At 52.7% G+C, this 14,745-nt stretch overlaps 7 protein-coding genes across 7 annotated transcripts; 2 read left to right on the top strand and 5 right to left on the bottom strand.

The window, feature by feature from the left end:
• Positions 1-5: 5 nt before the first annotated feature.
• On the top strand, positions 6-1,235 carry CC77DRAFT_1064512 (hypothetical protein; the record flags this gene model as incomplete). Its single annotated transcript, XM_018528736.1, has 1 exon — positions 6-1,235. The coding sequence occupies one exon, from the start codon at positions 6-8 to the stop codon at positions 1,233-1,235; it is 1,230 nt and encodes a 409-aa protein (XP_018382679.1).
• Positions 1,236-1,884: 649 nt separating this feature from the next.
• CC77DRAFT_284524 (periplasmic beta-glucosidase precursor) lies at positions 1,885-4,099 on the bottom strand. Its single transcript, XM_018531031.1, has one exon. It carries the CDS (start codon positions 3,853-3,855, stop codon positions 1,951-1,953), a length of 1,905 nt encoding a protein of 634 aa, XP_018382678.1. The 5' UTR covers positions 3,856-4,099; the 3' UTR covers positions 1,885-1,950.
• Positions 4,024-4,957, bottom strand: CC77DRAFT_284544 (hypothetical protein). Its single transcript, XM_018531033.1, has 4 exons — positions 4,930-4,957; positions 4,777-4,870; positions 4,363-4,715; positions 4,024-4,310 (listed from the first exon to the last, which is right to left on the bottom strand). The coding sequence occupies exons 2-4, from the start codon at positions 4,791-4,793 to the stop codon at positions 4,192-4,194; spliced, it is 489 nt and encodes a 162-aa protein (XP_018382677.1). The 5' UTR covers positions 4,794-4,870; positions 4,930-4,957; the 3' UTR covers positions 4,024-4,191.
• Positions 4,820-5,700, bottom strand: CC77DRAFT_284529 (hypothetical protein). The gene is made up of 2 exons (XM_018531032.1): positions 5,056-5,700; positions 4,820-4,969 (listed from the first exon to the last, which is right to left on the bottom strand). Exon 1 carries the CDS (start codon positions 5,563-5,565, stop codon positions 5,149-5,151), a length of 417 nt encoding a protein of 138 aa, XP_018382676.1. The 5' UTR covers positions 5,566-5,700; the 3' UTR covers positions 4,820-4,969; positions 5,056-5,148.
• A 455-nt stretch (positions 5,701-6,155) lies between these two features.
• CC77DRAFT_284520 (exosome complex exonuclease RRP41) lies at positions 6,156-7,107 on the bottom strand. Its single transcript, XM_018531030.1, has one exon. The coding sequence runs from the start codon at positions 6,983-6,985 to the stop codon at positions 6,233-6,235; it is 753 nt and encodes a 250-aa protein (XP_018382675.1). The 5' UTR covers positions 6,986-7,107; the 3' UTR covers positions 6,156-6,232.
• Positions 7,108-7,239: 132 nt separating this feature from the next.
• Positions 7,240-10,927, top strand: CC77DRAFT_1042920 (hypothetical protein). The gene is made up of 2 exons (XM_018527291.1): positions 7,240-7,492; positions 7,541-10,927. The coding sequence occupies exons 1-2, from the start codon at positions 7,357-7,359 to the stop codon at positions 10,576-10,578; spliced, it is 3,174 nt and encodes a 1,057-aa protein (XP_018382674.1). The 5' UTR covers positions 7,240-7,356; the 3' UTR covers positions 10,579-10,927.
• Positions 10,928-11,181: 254 nt separating this feature from the next.
• CC77DRAFT_283950 (cyclic nucleotide-binding domain-containing protein) lies at positions 11,182-14,745 on the bottom strand. Its single transcript, XM_018531027.1, has 2 exons — positions 11,814-14,745; positions 11,182-11,716 (listed from the first exon to the last, which is right to left on the bottom strand). The coding sequence occupies exons 1-2, from the start codon at positions 14,340-14,342 to the stop codon at positions 11,345-11,347; spliced, it is 2,901 nt and encodes a 966-aa protein (XP_018382673.1). The 5' UTR covers positions 14,343-14,745; the 3' UTR covers positions 11,182-11,344.

Below are 14,745 nucleotides of genomic sequence, written 5' to 3'. Positions count from 1 at the left end.
TCAACATGTTGTCAGGAACCGCTTTTTCGCGAGATAGATCACCGCCAGAACCCGGAATGGATTACGTCGATTACATCAAGTCCCGCGAAAGACTTGCCGCACTGGAAGCCAACCACATGCCAGACTTCTGGTCGATGAAAAACGTGGACCTCCAAAAAGCGATGAAAGTGCTGAAGTTAGTTGGAAATGGAAACAAGGCATTCATGGTCGACAAGCTGGAGCATCATTTCAGAAAGATGCGCTGGCAACACCAAAAACAGCTTTGGGACCAAGCCCAGAGTTTTATACGTGAGCGACCGGAGCTCATGCTCACCAGCAAGGTCAAAAGTGAGCCCTCCAGAAAGTGCTTCATGGACTTGCCTCCGGAGATCCGGGACATGATCTACGAACTCGCCCTCTTCGACCCTCCTTACATAACACCAAATAGCGTCACTGGACGGGGAGCCGGAGACGATCATCATAGCGCTGGAGTTTTGAAGATCACTGGCAAGATCACTGGCGACGCTGGTCGATTCTCCCCTGTTCGTTCTTGGGATTATACGCTGATGCATCTCGCCGAGCTTCGAGTTGACCGTACCATTTCATTATTGCATGTTGTTGGCGCGTTGAACAAACAAATCCGGCAAGAGGTACAGGGGTTCTTCTGGTCCCATACCAGGGTCCAGCTACAGTTTGGCCAGCCGGGTCCTCTTTTTTTCGGTATCTGTAAGTTCCTCAGGAAGATCGGTCCCCTTGGTAGGAGCTCTCTTGCTGGCTTGAACGTAGATCGAATAGCTACCGACGATCAACACCAGAATTACCGAGCCATGATCAAGCTGCTAGGAGAATGTAAGAAACTGAAAAACCTGACGTTGTATATGCCGATAGGTTCGATGCTAGGCAGTGCCGACCGGAACGCAATTAGGGGCTTCTTCCTACGAGATCAGCCTCTTAACAGTCCCAGTGTGAAAAGTCTTGTGGACGTACTGGGTAAGACGCCAACACTGCGTTCTGTGCAGCTACACATGATATTTTCCATAAATGGAAAGTTCCATTGTTTTGACCACGACGATATGTTTGCCAAATTCGCCTTTTCCGGAGCTCGTGAAGCGCTGCTGGTTCAGGAACTTCGCAAACGTGTCACAGATTGTCCTCGTCATCAAGACGCTCGTTTCGAAGTCATCAGTACCAGGAAAAAGACCCTAGACTATGAGGAATGGAAGAAATTGACTCCCCGAGATTCAGGTATATGGTAAACAAAAACTGTCAGAATGATCGAATAGTCTCGATGAAGACACGCAAGACACTGACATAAGTGAAGGGGCTTTGTCGCGTGGACAAGATTGAAGAAATAGTGCTCATAGATCTCCTTGGGGCGTGACGTACCATAAAACATAAAGTCTTCAATGTCATTGGGCAAATAATCGTGGTGAAATCTGGCTTCTTCGCTGTGACATGTAGCGTGTCTTTGCTGTGCATACGAACAACTCTCAATTATGTTTGAATAGAGAGTGCATCGCAGCACACTCGATAAAAGAAGTGTCGAACGCTAGCTGATATTACTCTATGCATGTGCGGGGTTCCTGTCCTTGGCCGAAGCTGGAGCGGGTGTTGAAGCTTGCCTGGAACGCGACGCGACAGGTGGGGAAGACGCGTTTCGCTTGCCAAGCACACTGCCTGCCTAGCTCTTTCCTATTACACGCCAACAAGTTCTCCTCCTACACTCGACTGCATGTGTATGCAGACAATCTGGGCGATATTTGCGACAAAAAAAAGTGCTTATATATACTGTGCTATAGCACATCTGTACCACCGGCAGCCCGAGACGGCACAGTATAAGCTTATCACGAAGCGCATCACATTTCTCTACACCAGAAACAAAGACTTTGGGTATCATCAAAATACATTAATCTATCATGACTGTCGCAACAACCTCATCAAGTCGTCGCATCGTCTGGACTGCCGCTTCTCTTACTCATATCTAAGACCGTGACCAAACTTGAACACTGGGTTCTCAGTATCAAACGGCACATCCTCCTTGGACGCCTCAACAGCCTCGTCACTCCTCGGCAAATCAAAGGGCAGCATTCCCTCGGGACCACTGCCATCCTTGCCAAAGACTACATCAAGGAACGCATCTGGACTAGTACCAAAGTTCACCATGAGTGCCTGCGCCTGCTCAGCAATCTCAGGGAACGCACCGGGGCGGTCAAGGAAGACGTCGACAATGGTGGGCACGGCGGTGTAGATGGCTGCTTGGCGCGCCTTCTCGGTGCTGTTGTATTCCAGGGAGCCGGAGTGGTAGTTCTTTTCAAAACCGCCGGGGCGGGGCTCGTAAGGCGCAGCCAGGCGGAGGAAGGCGTAGTCTGCTTCTTCAGGTGTAGCGACAACGGTCAAGTCGCGCTTCTCAAGATAAGTAGCGTTGATACCTTCGACGTAGAACTTTGCCTTTGACTTTTCGCAGTCGGAGGCCTTGAGGGGGAGGGTGTGGTCTTTGTTGGTGAGGAGGGTGATGGATTTCTTTTGGGCTTCGAAACCAGCGGCGACCCATTCTGGCTTTCCGACGTTGGCGACGGCTTCGTCGACATCGACGAAGGGGTTGTCGAAGAGGCCGAGGATGAACTTCTCGCGGAGGAGACGGCGGACTGACATGTCGATTCGCTCTTCGCTTATGATGCCCTTCTCCACCAGCTCGAGAACCAGGTCGGTTCGCTGCTCGCCGCCCATCTGGTCGGTGCCGGCGTTGAGAATCTTCTCTGCGCGCTCGAGTTCGGTCAGGTTCTCGGCACCCCAGGCACGAGCGGGCATGTCTTGTCCCGCGATGATGCCATCGGTGATGAGACCCCAGTCACTGACGACGATGCCGTCGAACCCGAGTTCGCCGCGGAGAAGATCGGTGACGATACCCTTATTCATTCCAGCAGCGACCTCTTCGTACTTGGTGCCCATGGGCCTCGAGTAGTACGGCATCATCTGCCTCGCGCCAGCTGCGATGGCCGCCTTGAAGGGAATAAGATGCATTTCGAAGTTGTTTCCGGGATATGTAGCATTCTTGCCGTAGGTGAAATGGCTGTCTTCTCCGTCCTGGACGGGTCCACTTCCGGGAAAGTGCTTGGAGACGGTGGTGACGGAGTCCTTTCCAAATTCACCAGGGCCGTGGAAGCCCTTGATGTAGGAAACGACAAGCTCAGCGGTCAATGTAGCGTTCTCGCCCATCGTGGTGGTGATCCTAGCCCACCTGGGTTCGGTTGCTACATCGATTTGAGGATGCAGCGCAGACCTGATACCGACAGCCTTGTATTCTTGTCGTGCGATATCCGCAAAGGTGTGTACGAGCTCAGCATCACGGATTGCTGCCAAGCCTAAGCTACCTGGCCACTGCGAGAACTTGATCGCCGCAATCTGACTACCAGTGGCATCAACGAATGTGTGTCGAGGATCTGAGGAGAGTGTGATTGGGATACCGAGCCTGGAGTCCAAAGCCAACTGCTGGAGACTGTTGTAATATTGTGCAGTTTGGCGTACATCGGTGATCGCACTGTTAAGGTTGAAATGTGTCATGTGCAACCCTTGGATTGATGATGAACTAGAGTTCGTCACAGTTCCATTGGGACCTGGGAAGGTGATTTGCTGGAAGAGTTGTCCGGCCTTCTCTTCCATGTTCATGCGTTGAATGAGGTCCTCCACACGCTCATCCACCGATAGCGAAGCATCCCGGTATGGTGCGGAGTCCATTTCTGTTGATCGTGATGTCATCCGTGGGTATGTTGAACGACTTGAAACCGGAGTGCGGATGGCTGTTGACATTGCTGTTGCAGCGATGAACAGCGTTGTGAAGGTGTTCAGCTTGCGCTGACTGCGGTTGCGAGCGACCATCTTGCCGGATGTGTGGGTTTAGGCAAAAGGTGGAAGATGGATTCGGATGCTACTGGCCACTCAGTATACGGATGTGTACCAGGTATTTGTACTCTGGCTTCACACACCCCGTTACGATGCTCCGCCATCATGTGCGCCACATCCGAGGGAAAATGAAGTCTTGCGTCTGCTTGGGGAAACTTCGGATGGACCGTTGGCTTGGAACATGTGCTAACTCCAGCCTTCCTCTAGGCTTGGCACAGTCGAGATTGCCATAAGTTGGAGCCGACGATTGCCAAGACGATGCGTGTGGAGTGCAGTGTGGGGAAAACGTGGGTCGGGGTAAAGCCCCCGAAGCTACCACCCCATTTTCCGCCGAATGCTGGTCCGGCAGATTGGTGATTGGATGCACGGCCACGCTACGGATACTAATGACATATAACGAACGGTTCGACACACCCTTTCGAGCTGGTAGTCTAGTTGTCATGTGAGCAAGTGAAAAATTGCGCATGCTGGGGAATGACATGCAACTCCACATCCCGCTATGCTCACTGACTCGATGTCCACAATTCACAGTGCCGGCGGCTTTTGAAAAACGTCCGATACGGGGGTGTGCCGCATGCCGGTCGAGAGATATTGATGTTTTCACGAAAGCAACCATCAATTCAGTATGTGTGCTCTTGATGAATATAGGCTGGGTCGAGGCAGGCGAAGAAGATGCAAGCAGTACCTTCCTTGCCGTAGCTGAATCGTCGGTGAGAAATTCGATGTCGTCGCAATGTCTGGTGCACTGGTCTCGTATCTCGGCCCAATTCCTTGAGCCGTGCTTCCGGTACAATGAGGGTACCAAGGCCACCCCCGCCGTCTCCGCCATCGCAAGGCTAGTTTTGTTAGCACTGTAACTATACCAGCGTACCGCCATTCCATGGCGGAGGTACTCACTGCTTTCCGGTACACATCCGCGCACCACTAGAGCGATTCTAGAACCAGGTGTCTACTCCTGCTAGCTCTTGTATGTCTTGACTCAAACGCTTTCCTGGCGTTCATTTCAACATGTCAGGGAAGACCGATGCAGATTGTACGTCGTCATCTTACACACTGTCCTCTGCCGTGCGCTTTGGTAATTAAAGCTTGTCTTTATGCGGCTGAATGTTAGCTTGGAGGTCGGCGGTGGTGCAAACAGTCGGAACGTTTCTAGTGACGGTATAGGCTTTTGCTTACCTTGTCAGCTGCGCAGTTTTCCATCGTAAGGGAGTAAAGAGTTCCCGTCTCGCACAACAACATCGAGACTTTGATGATGTGAGGCAGTCAGCCTCAGTATATGCACGCGCAAGTACCCACTACTTCGCAGCGTCTGCTCGACTCGCAAGCGTGAACAAACCACACCTCGCACGAATAACGCTCATGCGGCAGGAGCCAACATCGCCAAAGCAACCCCATATGCCATATGCCGCGCGCAATGCCGATGAAATGGTAAAGCGCACTACGTCGGATCGGAAGCGCGTAGCCAGTCCATGCTGGAGAAGAAGCGCTAGGATAGCGCGAGTCCGATGGTCGGTCCAGGCTAAACGCTGCTTGGCAAATGCTTGGAAATTCGGGCCTGGCCCTCGAGACGATGGGCTGGGAGAAAAGAATACATGATGGAGTAGCTGACGAAGACAGAGAGATGATGGAGAAAGGAGTGGAGATGAAGAGATACGACAGGAATGAGAATGACGTGATCGCTGGCATGCTCTGTTGACCTGGCCGCACGCCGCGCCTTTTGCCAGCTAATTGCTTCTCGCCTTGTACCTTTGGCGAGGATCTTGATAAAGACGCCTGTTCTTGAGATGGAGGTGCGCTCTAAGTATAACGACGCGACGTTGTCGAGAAGTCGTCATCTAGTGCTTACCGGTGTGCTGGTCCTGGGGCGTCATTGTGGGGTTAGCGAGCCATAGCAGGAAGGTGCGACGTAAAACAACAAAGACAATTCCGGTCGCGATAATCCCAATGGAAGCATCTCTGAAAGGGATGCATGTTAGTATTCTTAAGTCAACAGGAAAGATTCGGCCAAGTGCAAAGACATTTCGTGTAAGTCCAAGCTGTGGTAGATTCTGTCATCCAAGTAGCAGTAATAGCGCCCCGACAACCACTGTAGTAGAACCAACATCGCAAACCACGTGGGTTTTGTATCCATCATTTCTAGTCTTGTTGTTCCGTGATATATTCGAACAGTTTCGCATCCCACTATGGGTCTGCAACTGACGTAACTCGTCCGTCGCGCACGCTACTCCGTGGTTCGGATGCTCTCTAACACTGGGCCGTAAGGCTTTCCCTTCGCCGGCCCTGGAGCGCAGGTATCATGCCCTACGTCGCTAGGTGATGATGGAATCTGTAGATGCTACAGCCTGTCTCTCTTTCAACCAAATCGTTTGCCATATCCTTTGACCACGCCATCCAGTATAGTGCGCATCCTCTTGCACCCCTCAATACCCACCGCCAACATACTCTCTAACCTCTCCATTCTGACCCTACTCTCCATGACACAAACAGCAACGTTATCGCTCTCTCCCAGTGTTCCGACCGTCAAGAATGGCAACTCTAATTCTTCCTGGTTGTTCAGATCTAACAACGGATCATCCGCACTCGCATTGTCTGCCGCGCTCGCACTTGCCGAACTTGCCGCCGTACAAGCCACAAGATAATCCGTCATTGGTATTCCAGCGTCGATAAGCGCCAGCGTACTCGCGTTGATACACGCCGCTAACAAACTGCCGTCCTGGCTGATGATGTGCACATTCAACGTGATTGTGGAATGCGGGTAAAGGTGCAATAACAGCACACCCCCAAAGGCCTCCCTCAGACAATGCTCCATCTCGCTTGTCCTTTTGTCACTCTTCCTCTTCCTGCGCTCTACACCAGAGAAGCCAGCAAAATTGATCTCGACTTCCACTTTGGCGAGCTTGTCGGCGCCGCCTCGTTGCCCGCTTTGCTTGCCTTCTGCGGGGCCTGTCACGGATACAAGGATCTTGGTGTTGCCCATTTCTAGGTACGAGGAGCCGTCGGCGGCGGCTTGCGTGGAGATTTGCGCGTGGATGCGGCGGAGTTCGTTCCAGCGGCGGCCGTCGAGGCGGAGGAGCGCGAGGGAGTAGGTGCTGGTGTCTAGCGGCATTTTGGCGATGTCGCAGAATGTGGGAGGTACTAATTGTCACGCGACACGAGGTTCGGCTTTAAATTTGGTTTTGGATGTTTGTAAACGTGCAATTGCGCGCGATGATGTAGACGTCAAGGCTCGAGCTCCAGATTTTGGCTGGAAGTTCTTGCAGGGATGCTCTGTTAGTCCCGCCCCGCTTTCACGTGAGAGCGCGTTAGCGCGTTTGCGCAGCTTGGTGGCGCCTTCCGACTTCCCTTTCACTCCCGCCTCACGTGCATTTTTCCATGGCAATCGCCGTGGACCGTGAATGTGCACGAGGATGTGATACAATTTCGGTCAAGCGTTGCTGCCAGTGACTAGCTCAACAACTCCTGGTCGCCTCATCCATCATGTCATCTCGCGATAAGTCCAAGCATCACGAAAGAGCGATCAAAGCCTTTGGCGAGAGCGGGGAGGACGAGGATGACGGTCTTGACATCATCGAAACATCGCGCAAAGATCTGGACCTCTCGCAGTATATTGACGGTCAGTCGATGCCTTGCACACCTTTGACAAGATGCTGATATCTGATAGTCCTCACACAAAGCCAGACCCAGTCGCAGAGGGTAGCTGAAGAATCAACAGACGACGAACAGGACGTGCGAAAGCCTGCGGTGTCACGAAATAGAAAGACATCTACTTCTGGTACTGACGATGCTGATTCAGACGCTGATTTGTTGGCTGATGAATTCGACACTGGTGCTGCCTACAAGCAGTACAAGGGTCGCAGAACTCATAACCGTAAGCGCGTCGCTGCCGAAACCAACAGGATTCGTGCTGCAAAGAAGAGCAAAGCATCAGCTGCATCAAGTATCGTCGGTCGAAAAGCTCCGCCTAAGAAAGACACGGGATATGGTCCGACGGGATTCACCACCGACTCTTTGGGGGATGATGCAGGTCCTATACCTACTTTCCTGGACGACCCGATTCCTGACTATATCATCTCGCGACAGCGGTCACTGAAGAAGTTGCATGAAGCTGGCCTGCGATATCCTCCTAGCTATCGAAAGGTTGATTGGTCTGATATTGCCGACACCGAAGAGAAGCCATTGCTTCACAAGGACATCATGCCGCAACGAGAGAAAAAGGACATCAAACTTCGCCAGTCGCATGGTATCATACCCGGTCCCATCGCTCAGTGGCTGCGCGACTACCAAGTTGAAGGCGTCCAGTTCCTTCATGACAAGTTTGTCAAGCAGACAGGTGCCATACTTGGCGACGATATGGGCTTGGGCAAGACCATCCAAGTCATCGCATTTCTAACAGCAGCGTTCGGTAAAACGGGCACTGAGCGCGATGCAGCCTGTATGCGGAAGATTCGTCGCTTACCCGAAGAACCATGGTATCCGCGAGTAATCATCGTATGTCCGGGTACACTTATGCAAAACTGGGAAGACGAGCTATCAAAGTGGGGTTGGTGGAACGTCTCTCGATACCACGGCTCCAACATAGCCGACCGAAAGGGCGTCCTTGGCGCCGCAGCGAAGGGATCGCTCGAAATCATGATCACGACGTATACAACATACCGCAATCATGAGAGCGAGATTAACATGATCGACTGGGACTGCGTCATCGCTGACGAGTGCCATCAAGTCAAAAGTAAGAATGCTGAGATTACCAAGGCGATGAATAAGATCAATGCGTTGTGTCGTATTGGTCTGACAGGCACGGCTATTCAGAACAAATACGAAGAAATTTGGAACCTCCTCAACTGGGCACGACCTGGTGCATATGGCTCAGCACAAGAGTGGAAACAGAAGATCAGCCTGCCCTTGAAGTTAGGTCAGGCTCACGATGCTACCAATGCGCAGCTGGCCGATTCGCGAAGCAAGGCACAAGACCTGGTTCATAACATCCTACCTAGTGTCTTTCTTCGGCGTATGAAGACGCTTATTGCTGATCAATTACCGAAGAAGAGCGATCGCATCATCTTCTGCCAGCTCACTGAGACCCAGGCTGATGCATACCGAACATTTCTCGAGAGCGACAGGTGTGAGATGATACGCAATGCACGAGAAGAATGCGACTGTGGATCTAAGAAGGGTAGAGGGTATTGCTGTCATGTCGAATTTGAAGGTGAGAAGTGGTCAAATTACATTTTCCCTGCCATGATCACATTCCAGAAACTTGCGAATCACCTCGGTTTGATAGTACCAATGTCGAGCGAAAACCAGGAGAAGCAAGCTAAAGATCTCCAAACACTGGAGATAGCTTGTCCTGACACGTACAAGAAACTCTACGCGATCCGCGACAACATCTTGAGACAATCCCAGCGAGAGTTTTGTGGAAAGTGGAAGGTGTTGCGGCGACTGCTCGACTTCTGGTACTCAAATGGCGATAAAGTCCTCATCTTCTCACACTCGGTTCGCCTATTGAGACTACTCAGGGGTCTTTTCGATGTCGATGGTACAAAGTACAACTTTTCATACCTTGACGGCAGCATGAAGTACGAAGATCGCTCTCAGGCAGTCGCAGATTTTAACGCAGACCCCAATCAATTCGTCTTTCTAATCAGCACCAAGGCGGGAGGCGTTGGTCTGAACATCACCTCTGCCAACAAGGTCGTTGTAATGGATCCACACTGGAACCCAGCATATGACCTTCAAGCCCAAGATCGCGCCTACCGTATCGGCCAAACACGCAATGTCGAGGTCTTTCGCCTAATCTCAAGCGGCACGATCGAAGAAGTAGTCTATGCCCGTCAGATTTACAAACAACAACAAGCCAACATCGGCTACAATGCCTCTGAAGAGCGCCGCTACTTCAAAGGCGTAATGGACCAGTCCACCAAGAAAGGCGAGCTATTCGGTCTAGAAAACCTCTTCACATTCGAAGAACACAGTGTACTTCTCCGCGACATCATGCATAAGACCAACGTTGCAGAGTCAAAAGCCGGTGTCAATGCCTACGACTTCCACGTCGACGAGTCGCAATTTGACAGCGAAGACGAGGACATTCTGAGCAATAAGAATCTGGGCCTCGATGACGACGCTAACATTGCTGGTATCAAGAGGTTTGCCGATTCGTTCTTGGCAAGTGCCAGTGCCAGGGGAAAGAAGGTTGTGAAAAGGAACGGGCCGGATCCGATCAACGCGATCTTAGCGAAAGCTGGCGTGCAGTACACGCATGAAAATTCCGAGGTTATTGGTCGCAGCGAGATGGAAGCGAGGCTGGGCAAACGCGCACAGGAACTGCGCAACGATGTTGATCTGGGTAATGAACGCGTGTTCCAGGGCACGCAGTCGCAATCTCAATCACAACCGCAGCACCACTCTAGCCCTCTCGATGACTCCAATGATCTTGACAATTCCGAGGCTGATGACGACGAAGACGTTCATATCACGGGCAGTGCGACGAAAGGAGAGTTCAAGATCAATTACAGGTACAGACCTAATGAGCAGGTAAGGAAGAGGCAGTTTTGCAGTATGGCTGAGAGTATGGGGTTTGATGACCCGGCAGAGTTTGCGCTACTGGTTGAGAGTAGTAGCCAGGAAGAGAGGAGGAAGATGTTGGAGAGGTTTTATCGCGGAAGGAGGAGGCAAATCATGGGGAACTTGGGTACGTCGAGTTGATGTTTCAGATCTAGATGAGGCAAGTGCCAGATGATGTCGGCAATGTTGAACAAGAACGCCACGTGTGACCATCTGTCGATGTCGAATTGACAATGATGGTACCATGCTTTGGTCAACCTCCAGCAGGGTGTTCTGGCTTATTTATGCTACGTCGCGGGTATGTGGGTGGCTCACGAGTGCTCCAGGGAGATTGTCCATAGAGAACATGATGTGGAAGTGCATGCCTAACGTTTGGTGTACGATACCTGGAGAAGAGGAGAGACTTTGTCAATATATCCCGGAGGTGCAAACAAAGCTAAGCCCAACGGAGCTAACATCGTTGCACAAAGGGTGCAGGAGAAGCGAAGCTGACCGTGAAAGCGAATGCTCACTGTCCCCATGCGATACAGCTTACGAGGAAAAACAGAATGACTCTTCGGGTAATGGAGAAGACGGAACATGACCAAGGAAGACGGACTATGACCAAGACCGCCAATAGGAGAGCAAAGAGATCTAACCAATCCAAATACACATCGCTAAATACACACCGAACAAAAAGCCTGGTATCTTCCTTAGATGCGAAAACCCGTGCCAAGATCCTACATATCCAAGCCCCAATGCTTTCCATCTCCAAGTTGTTCTTCTGACATAGACCGTTTACATCGTATCCATACAACATCATCGTCCCAAATCGTCTTCCCTAAACATCTTCTTTAATCACCGTCTAACCGTATGCGCATAAATATGTGAATGGGCTGAAACAAGATTGCGCGTTGCATCATCATCATCATCGTCTAACAATCCCCCTCCCATCCCTCCACCGCCCATCACTAACCGTCACAAACTTGACATTTCTTCCCCTACTCTTCACACTCTCCACACCCCCAGCCTCAACCCATCTACCCAAGTTTTTGCACTGACTGACATCAAAGCGTTCAAGATCGCGACATCCCTCCACAACAGCTTCCACACCGGTTCCTGTAACGCGAACACAGCCTCGTACACTGAGATTGCGCAACTCGAGAAGATGCAATGAAATACAACGAAGCGACGTATCGGAGACGGCCGAGCCGCAAAAAGCGAGGTTGAGGTGCGTGAGGGAGGGTAGACCGAGGGCGAGGACTTCGGTTGCGGTATCGGAGAGGGCGCAGCAGAATGACTTTATTATCCTCCGTTAGCAAAAACACACACACACACACACACACACACACATTCAATCTGTTTGAAATGTATATAGGATGAGATTCGAGACTTACCAGATCCAGTTCCTTGAGCCCCTTTGCCGCATTCGTAAGATATACAATCGCATTGTCAGTCAGATAGGTGCAATCCGCCAGAACGAGCTTGGTTAACCGTGGAAACGGGTACACACTCCAGTGCTGAAAACCAACGTCTGTGATGGTTGTGCAGCGCGTCAAGTCGATGCTTTCGATGCGATTGGCGGCGTGGACGGCAATGTGCGCCATGCTTCTATCGGTGATGTGTTTGCAGTAGCTCAACGTCAACCTCCTCAACTTCGGGCAGCCGACAACGGTACCAGGTGGTAGCGGTTGCGGGGCAGGTTGGTTTCCCTTTCCTTTCCGGCCGTTGATTTGAGCTTGGTGTTGCGCGTGCGCCATTGCCATCTGCGGTGGCATTTCAGGAACCACCCAACCGATTACACGAGCAAGCAGGTTATCGCCTACTTTTCTGCAGTTGCTGAGGTCGACTTCCTCGAGGCCTTTGGCTTTCTGCACCATTTCTAGGACGGCCGGGCCAGTGATGTCCCATACACTCTTCATGCGCCAGATCCTGACGCTAGGACCGCATGTTTTGGCGAGCTCAGCGAAGCCTTCGTCAGTTACGTGGAAGCAGTTGCTGATGTTGATGTATCGAGGACGGCTGCCCACAAAGGGGCATATTACATCTACTAGCGCTCGGTCCGTGACTTTGCGGTTGTACTTGGTGAGGTCAAGGTCGTGAAGTATGTCCGGTGATTCGGATATTAGCTTGTTCCAATGCGAGGAGATTGCGCGCAACTTCATGAGCTGGTGAATGTCCAGATTTGCGAGAACTTTGACAAGCACTGGATCAGGTAATCTGCCTCTCCCATATATGCTTGGCCTGTTGACAAGCCGAGGGCGCTTGAAGTCAAAGGGCATTTCTGGCGGTGTGGATGCATGCTTCGCTATCGTGAAAGATGGCGACGGGGAAAGGGGAGATCCACCAGGCGATGGGGATTTGGGAAAGTCGGTCTTAGCTGGGCTGGATGGCGAATCGGGCGTTGATCCTGGAGGCGGTGGGGCGAGCGACCCTCTCCTGGATCTCGACCTGACATTGTCGAGGTCGACGTTGAGAAACGGATCAGGATCGAACGGTTCCATCATCTTCTCGTCTCTCCGGGTGGGTGTCACCGGGTTATCGATATCGATTGTGTCATTGAAGGTGACGGTCGGCACGCTCTTCTTGCGTCGTGGTGTTCGTGGTATTATGTGGTCTGCTATTGCCAGGTCGTGGATGTTGGGTGTGCTATTCGCATCGAGCATCTGTACATCATCATCCTTGGCAGTCTGTAACCGCTCTTTGGCAACATTCTCAACTTGCCGACGTACGTCAGGAGTACACTTGTCCCACAGCTGGTTCAACGTGTCGCCACTGATCATCAAACACTCAACGGCCGACACGGAGCGGACCGTAGCCGTGCGGCGTGGCGCAAGCGAGAGACTGACGACTTCGCCAAAGTATTGCCCAGGCTTCAATCGGGCCTTTACCTCCTGAAAATGTTGCTCGCCCGCTGCGATGGATTTCCTACGCCCGGCGTTTGGCGAGGTGTAGCCGTTCTGTTCTGGCATGTTCATGTTGATGACTTCAACTTCGCCCTTGACGATGAAGAAGACATCACGTCCTTGTGTGCCCTGTCGGATTATGTCGGTGAAGGGGTCGAAAGAGCAGGGTTGGGCGCGCATGCCAATGAAGTGTAGGATGTCATCAGGCAGCTCGGAGAAGAGAGGCAGTTCCTTGAGCAGTGGTCTCACGTGTATGCTGCCACTTCCAAAGGCACTATGGGCTATGGCTTCAGCGAGACCCGGGCTAGGAGACTTCCTCTTCTTGAAGGCATTGACCTCGCCCTCGCGCAGAGTGCCACTCTCTGCCATGACTACGTCGCCGTCTTCGCGATCGCGCTTGCCCGTTATCTGGCGCATGGGCATGGCGGGCCGTTTGGCTCCCATCTCCGACTTCTTGCGCTGCAAGATGGCCAGTCGCTCCTGTGCCTCGTGCATGATGGCGACCTCGACCTCGGGAAACGCCGGCAGCTCCTTCATGAGATCTTCCTTATTCAGGCGGACGACAAGGGAGCGCATGTTGGCGATGATGGTGGCGGTGCGGGGAATGTCCATGAGGATGCCGATTTCGCCAAAGAAAGCGCCGGGCTTCAGCTCTGCATATGTGCTCTCTTGGTCCCGCGAGGTCACGCGCACAGCACCGCGGACCAGCCAGTACATGGCCTTGCCCGTCTCGCCTTCGGTGAGAATGGTGTCATGAGGCTGGTACAGCTGGGGCTTGAGATGCAGGCCGACCTGTGTGAGGAACGAGTCCGGGGCGGCTTGGAACAGCGGGAAGGAGCGCAGGCGGTCGAGCAGGTCTAGCGGGAGACCCTGGATAGTCGAGGCGGCCAGCGGGGAGGGTCGTATGGGGCGGGCGGGATTGGAGTCGCTGTCGTATGCGCGCACCATGGCAAAGGGATCAGGCACTGGCACGCCGCCATGAGCCCTCACGGGGCCTCCTCCAGGCCTGTATCTGCGCATCGTCGTCTTGCGGTGCGGCGGCAGCGGCGACACCAGAGGCAAACGTCGCGGAGCGAGGGGCAGGTGGCAGACGGTTGGGCAGGGAGCTCGTGCGTGGTGGGGAAGGGGCGGTGGTGTGGTGGTCGGGCAGTCACCAGCTCATGGTGGTGCGTGTGTATGCGCGGTGCAGCTCCTCGAGTGTAGTTGTGCTGCTCGACGGTTGCTCGGCCAAGGAGCGGGATGCAGACGAAGCGCGGCTTGGGGTAGCACAAGGACTGAGCAATGGTGCAGCTGGGCGGGCAGAGAGCTATGGACAAGGGAGCTCGGGAACCTGCAGTGGGTCCTGGCGCGCTGGCTTCTGTGTAGTGTATAATTTCTTGTGACTGAAGCGTGGTGCTCGGAGAGATGATGGATAGACTGCGGG

The sequence above is a fragment of the Alternaria alternata genome (genome assembly GCF_001642055.1).
Source record: "Alternaria alternata strain SRC1lrK2f unplaced genomic scaffold CC77scaffold_19, whole genome shotgun sequence".
Lineage (NCBI taxonomy): Eukaryota > Fungi > Ascomycota > Dothideomycetes > Pleosporales > Pleosporaceae > Alternaria > Alternaria alternata.
Note: the sequence above shows the minus strand (reverse complement) of the source record. Positions and strands in the feature narration are given on the sequence as shown.

Bases quoted from the DNA above. Each gene is read 5' to 3' on its own strand.
- CC77DRAFT_284544 (XM_018531033.1), bottom strand. The intron at 4,311-4,362 runs GCATGTCATTCC...CATGACAACTAG, and splicing joins GCATAGCGGGATGTGGAGTT to ACTACCAGCTCGAAAGGGTG.
- CC77DRAFT_284524 (XM_018531031.1), bottom strand. From the start codon at position 3,855: ATGGTCGCTCGCAACCGCAGTCAGCGCAAGCTGAACACCTTCACAACG.
- CC77DRAFT_284529 (XM_018531032.1), bottom strand. From the start codon at position 5,565: ATGCCAGCGATCACGTCATTCTCATTCCTGTCGTATCTCTTCATCTCC.
- CC77DRAFT_283950 (XM_018531027.1), bottom strand. From the start codon at position 14,342: ATGCGCAGATACAGGCCTGGAGGAGGCCCCGTGAGGGCTCATGGCGGC. The intron at 11,717-11,813 runs GTAAGTCTCGAA...AGGATAATAAAG, and splicing joins GGCTCAAGGAACTGGATCTG to TCATTCTGCTGCGCCCTCTC.
- CC77DRAFT_1042920 (XM_018527291.1), top strand. From the start codon at position 7,357: ATGTCATCTCGCGATAAGTCCAAGCATCACGAAAGAGCGATCAAAGCC. The intron at 7,493-7,540 runs GTCAGTCGATGC...GATATCTGATAG, and splicing joins CCTCTCGCAGTATATTGACG to TCCTCACACAAAGCCAGACC.
- CC77DRAFT_284520 (XM_018531030.1), bottom strand. From the start codon at position 6,985: ATGCCGCTAGACACCAGCACCTACTCCCTCGCGCTCCTCCGCCTCGAC.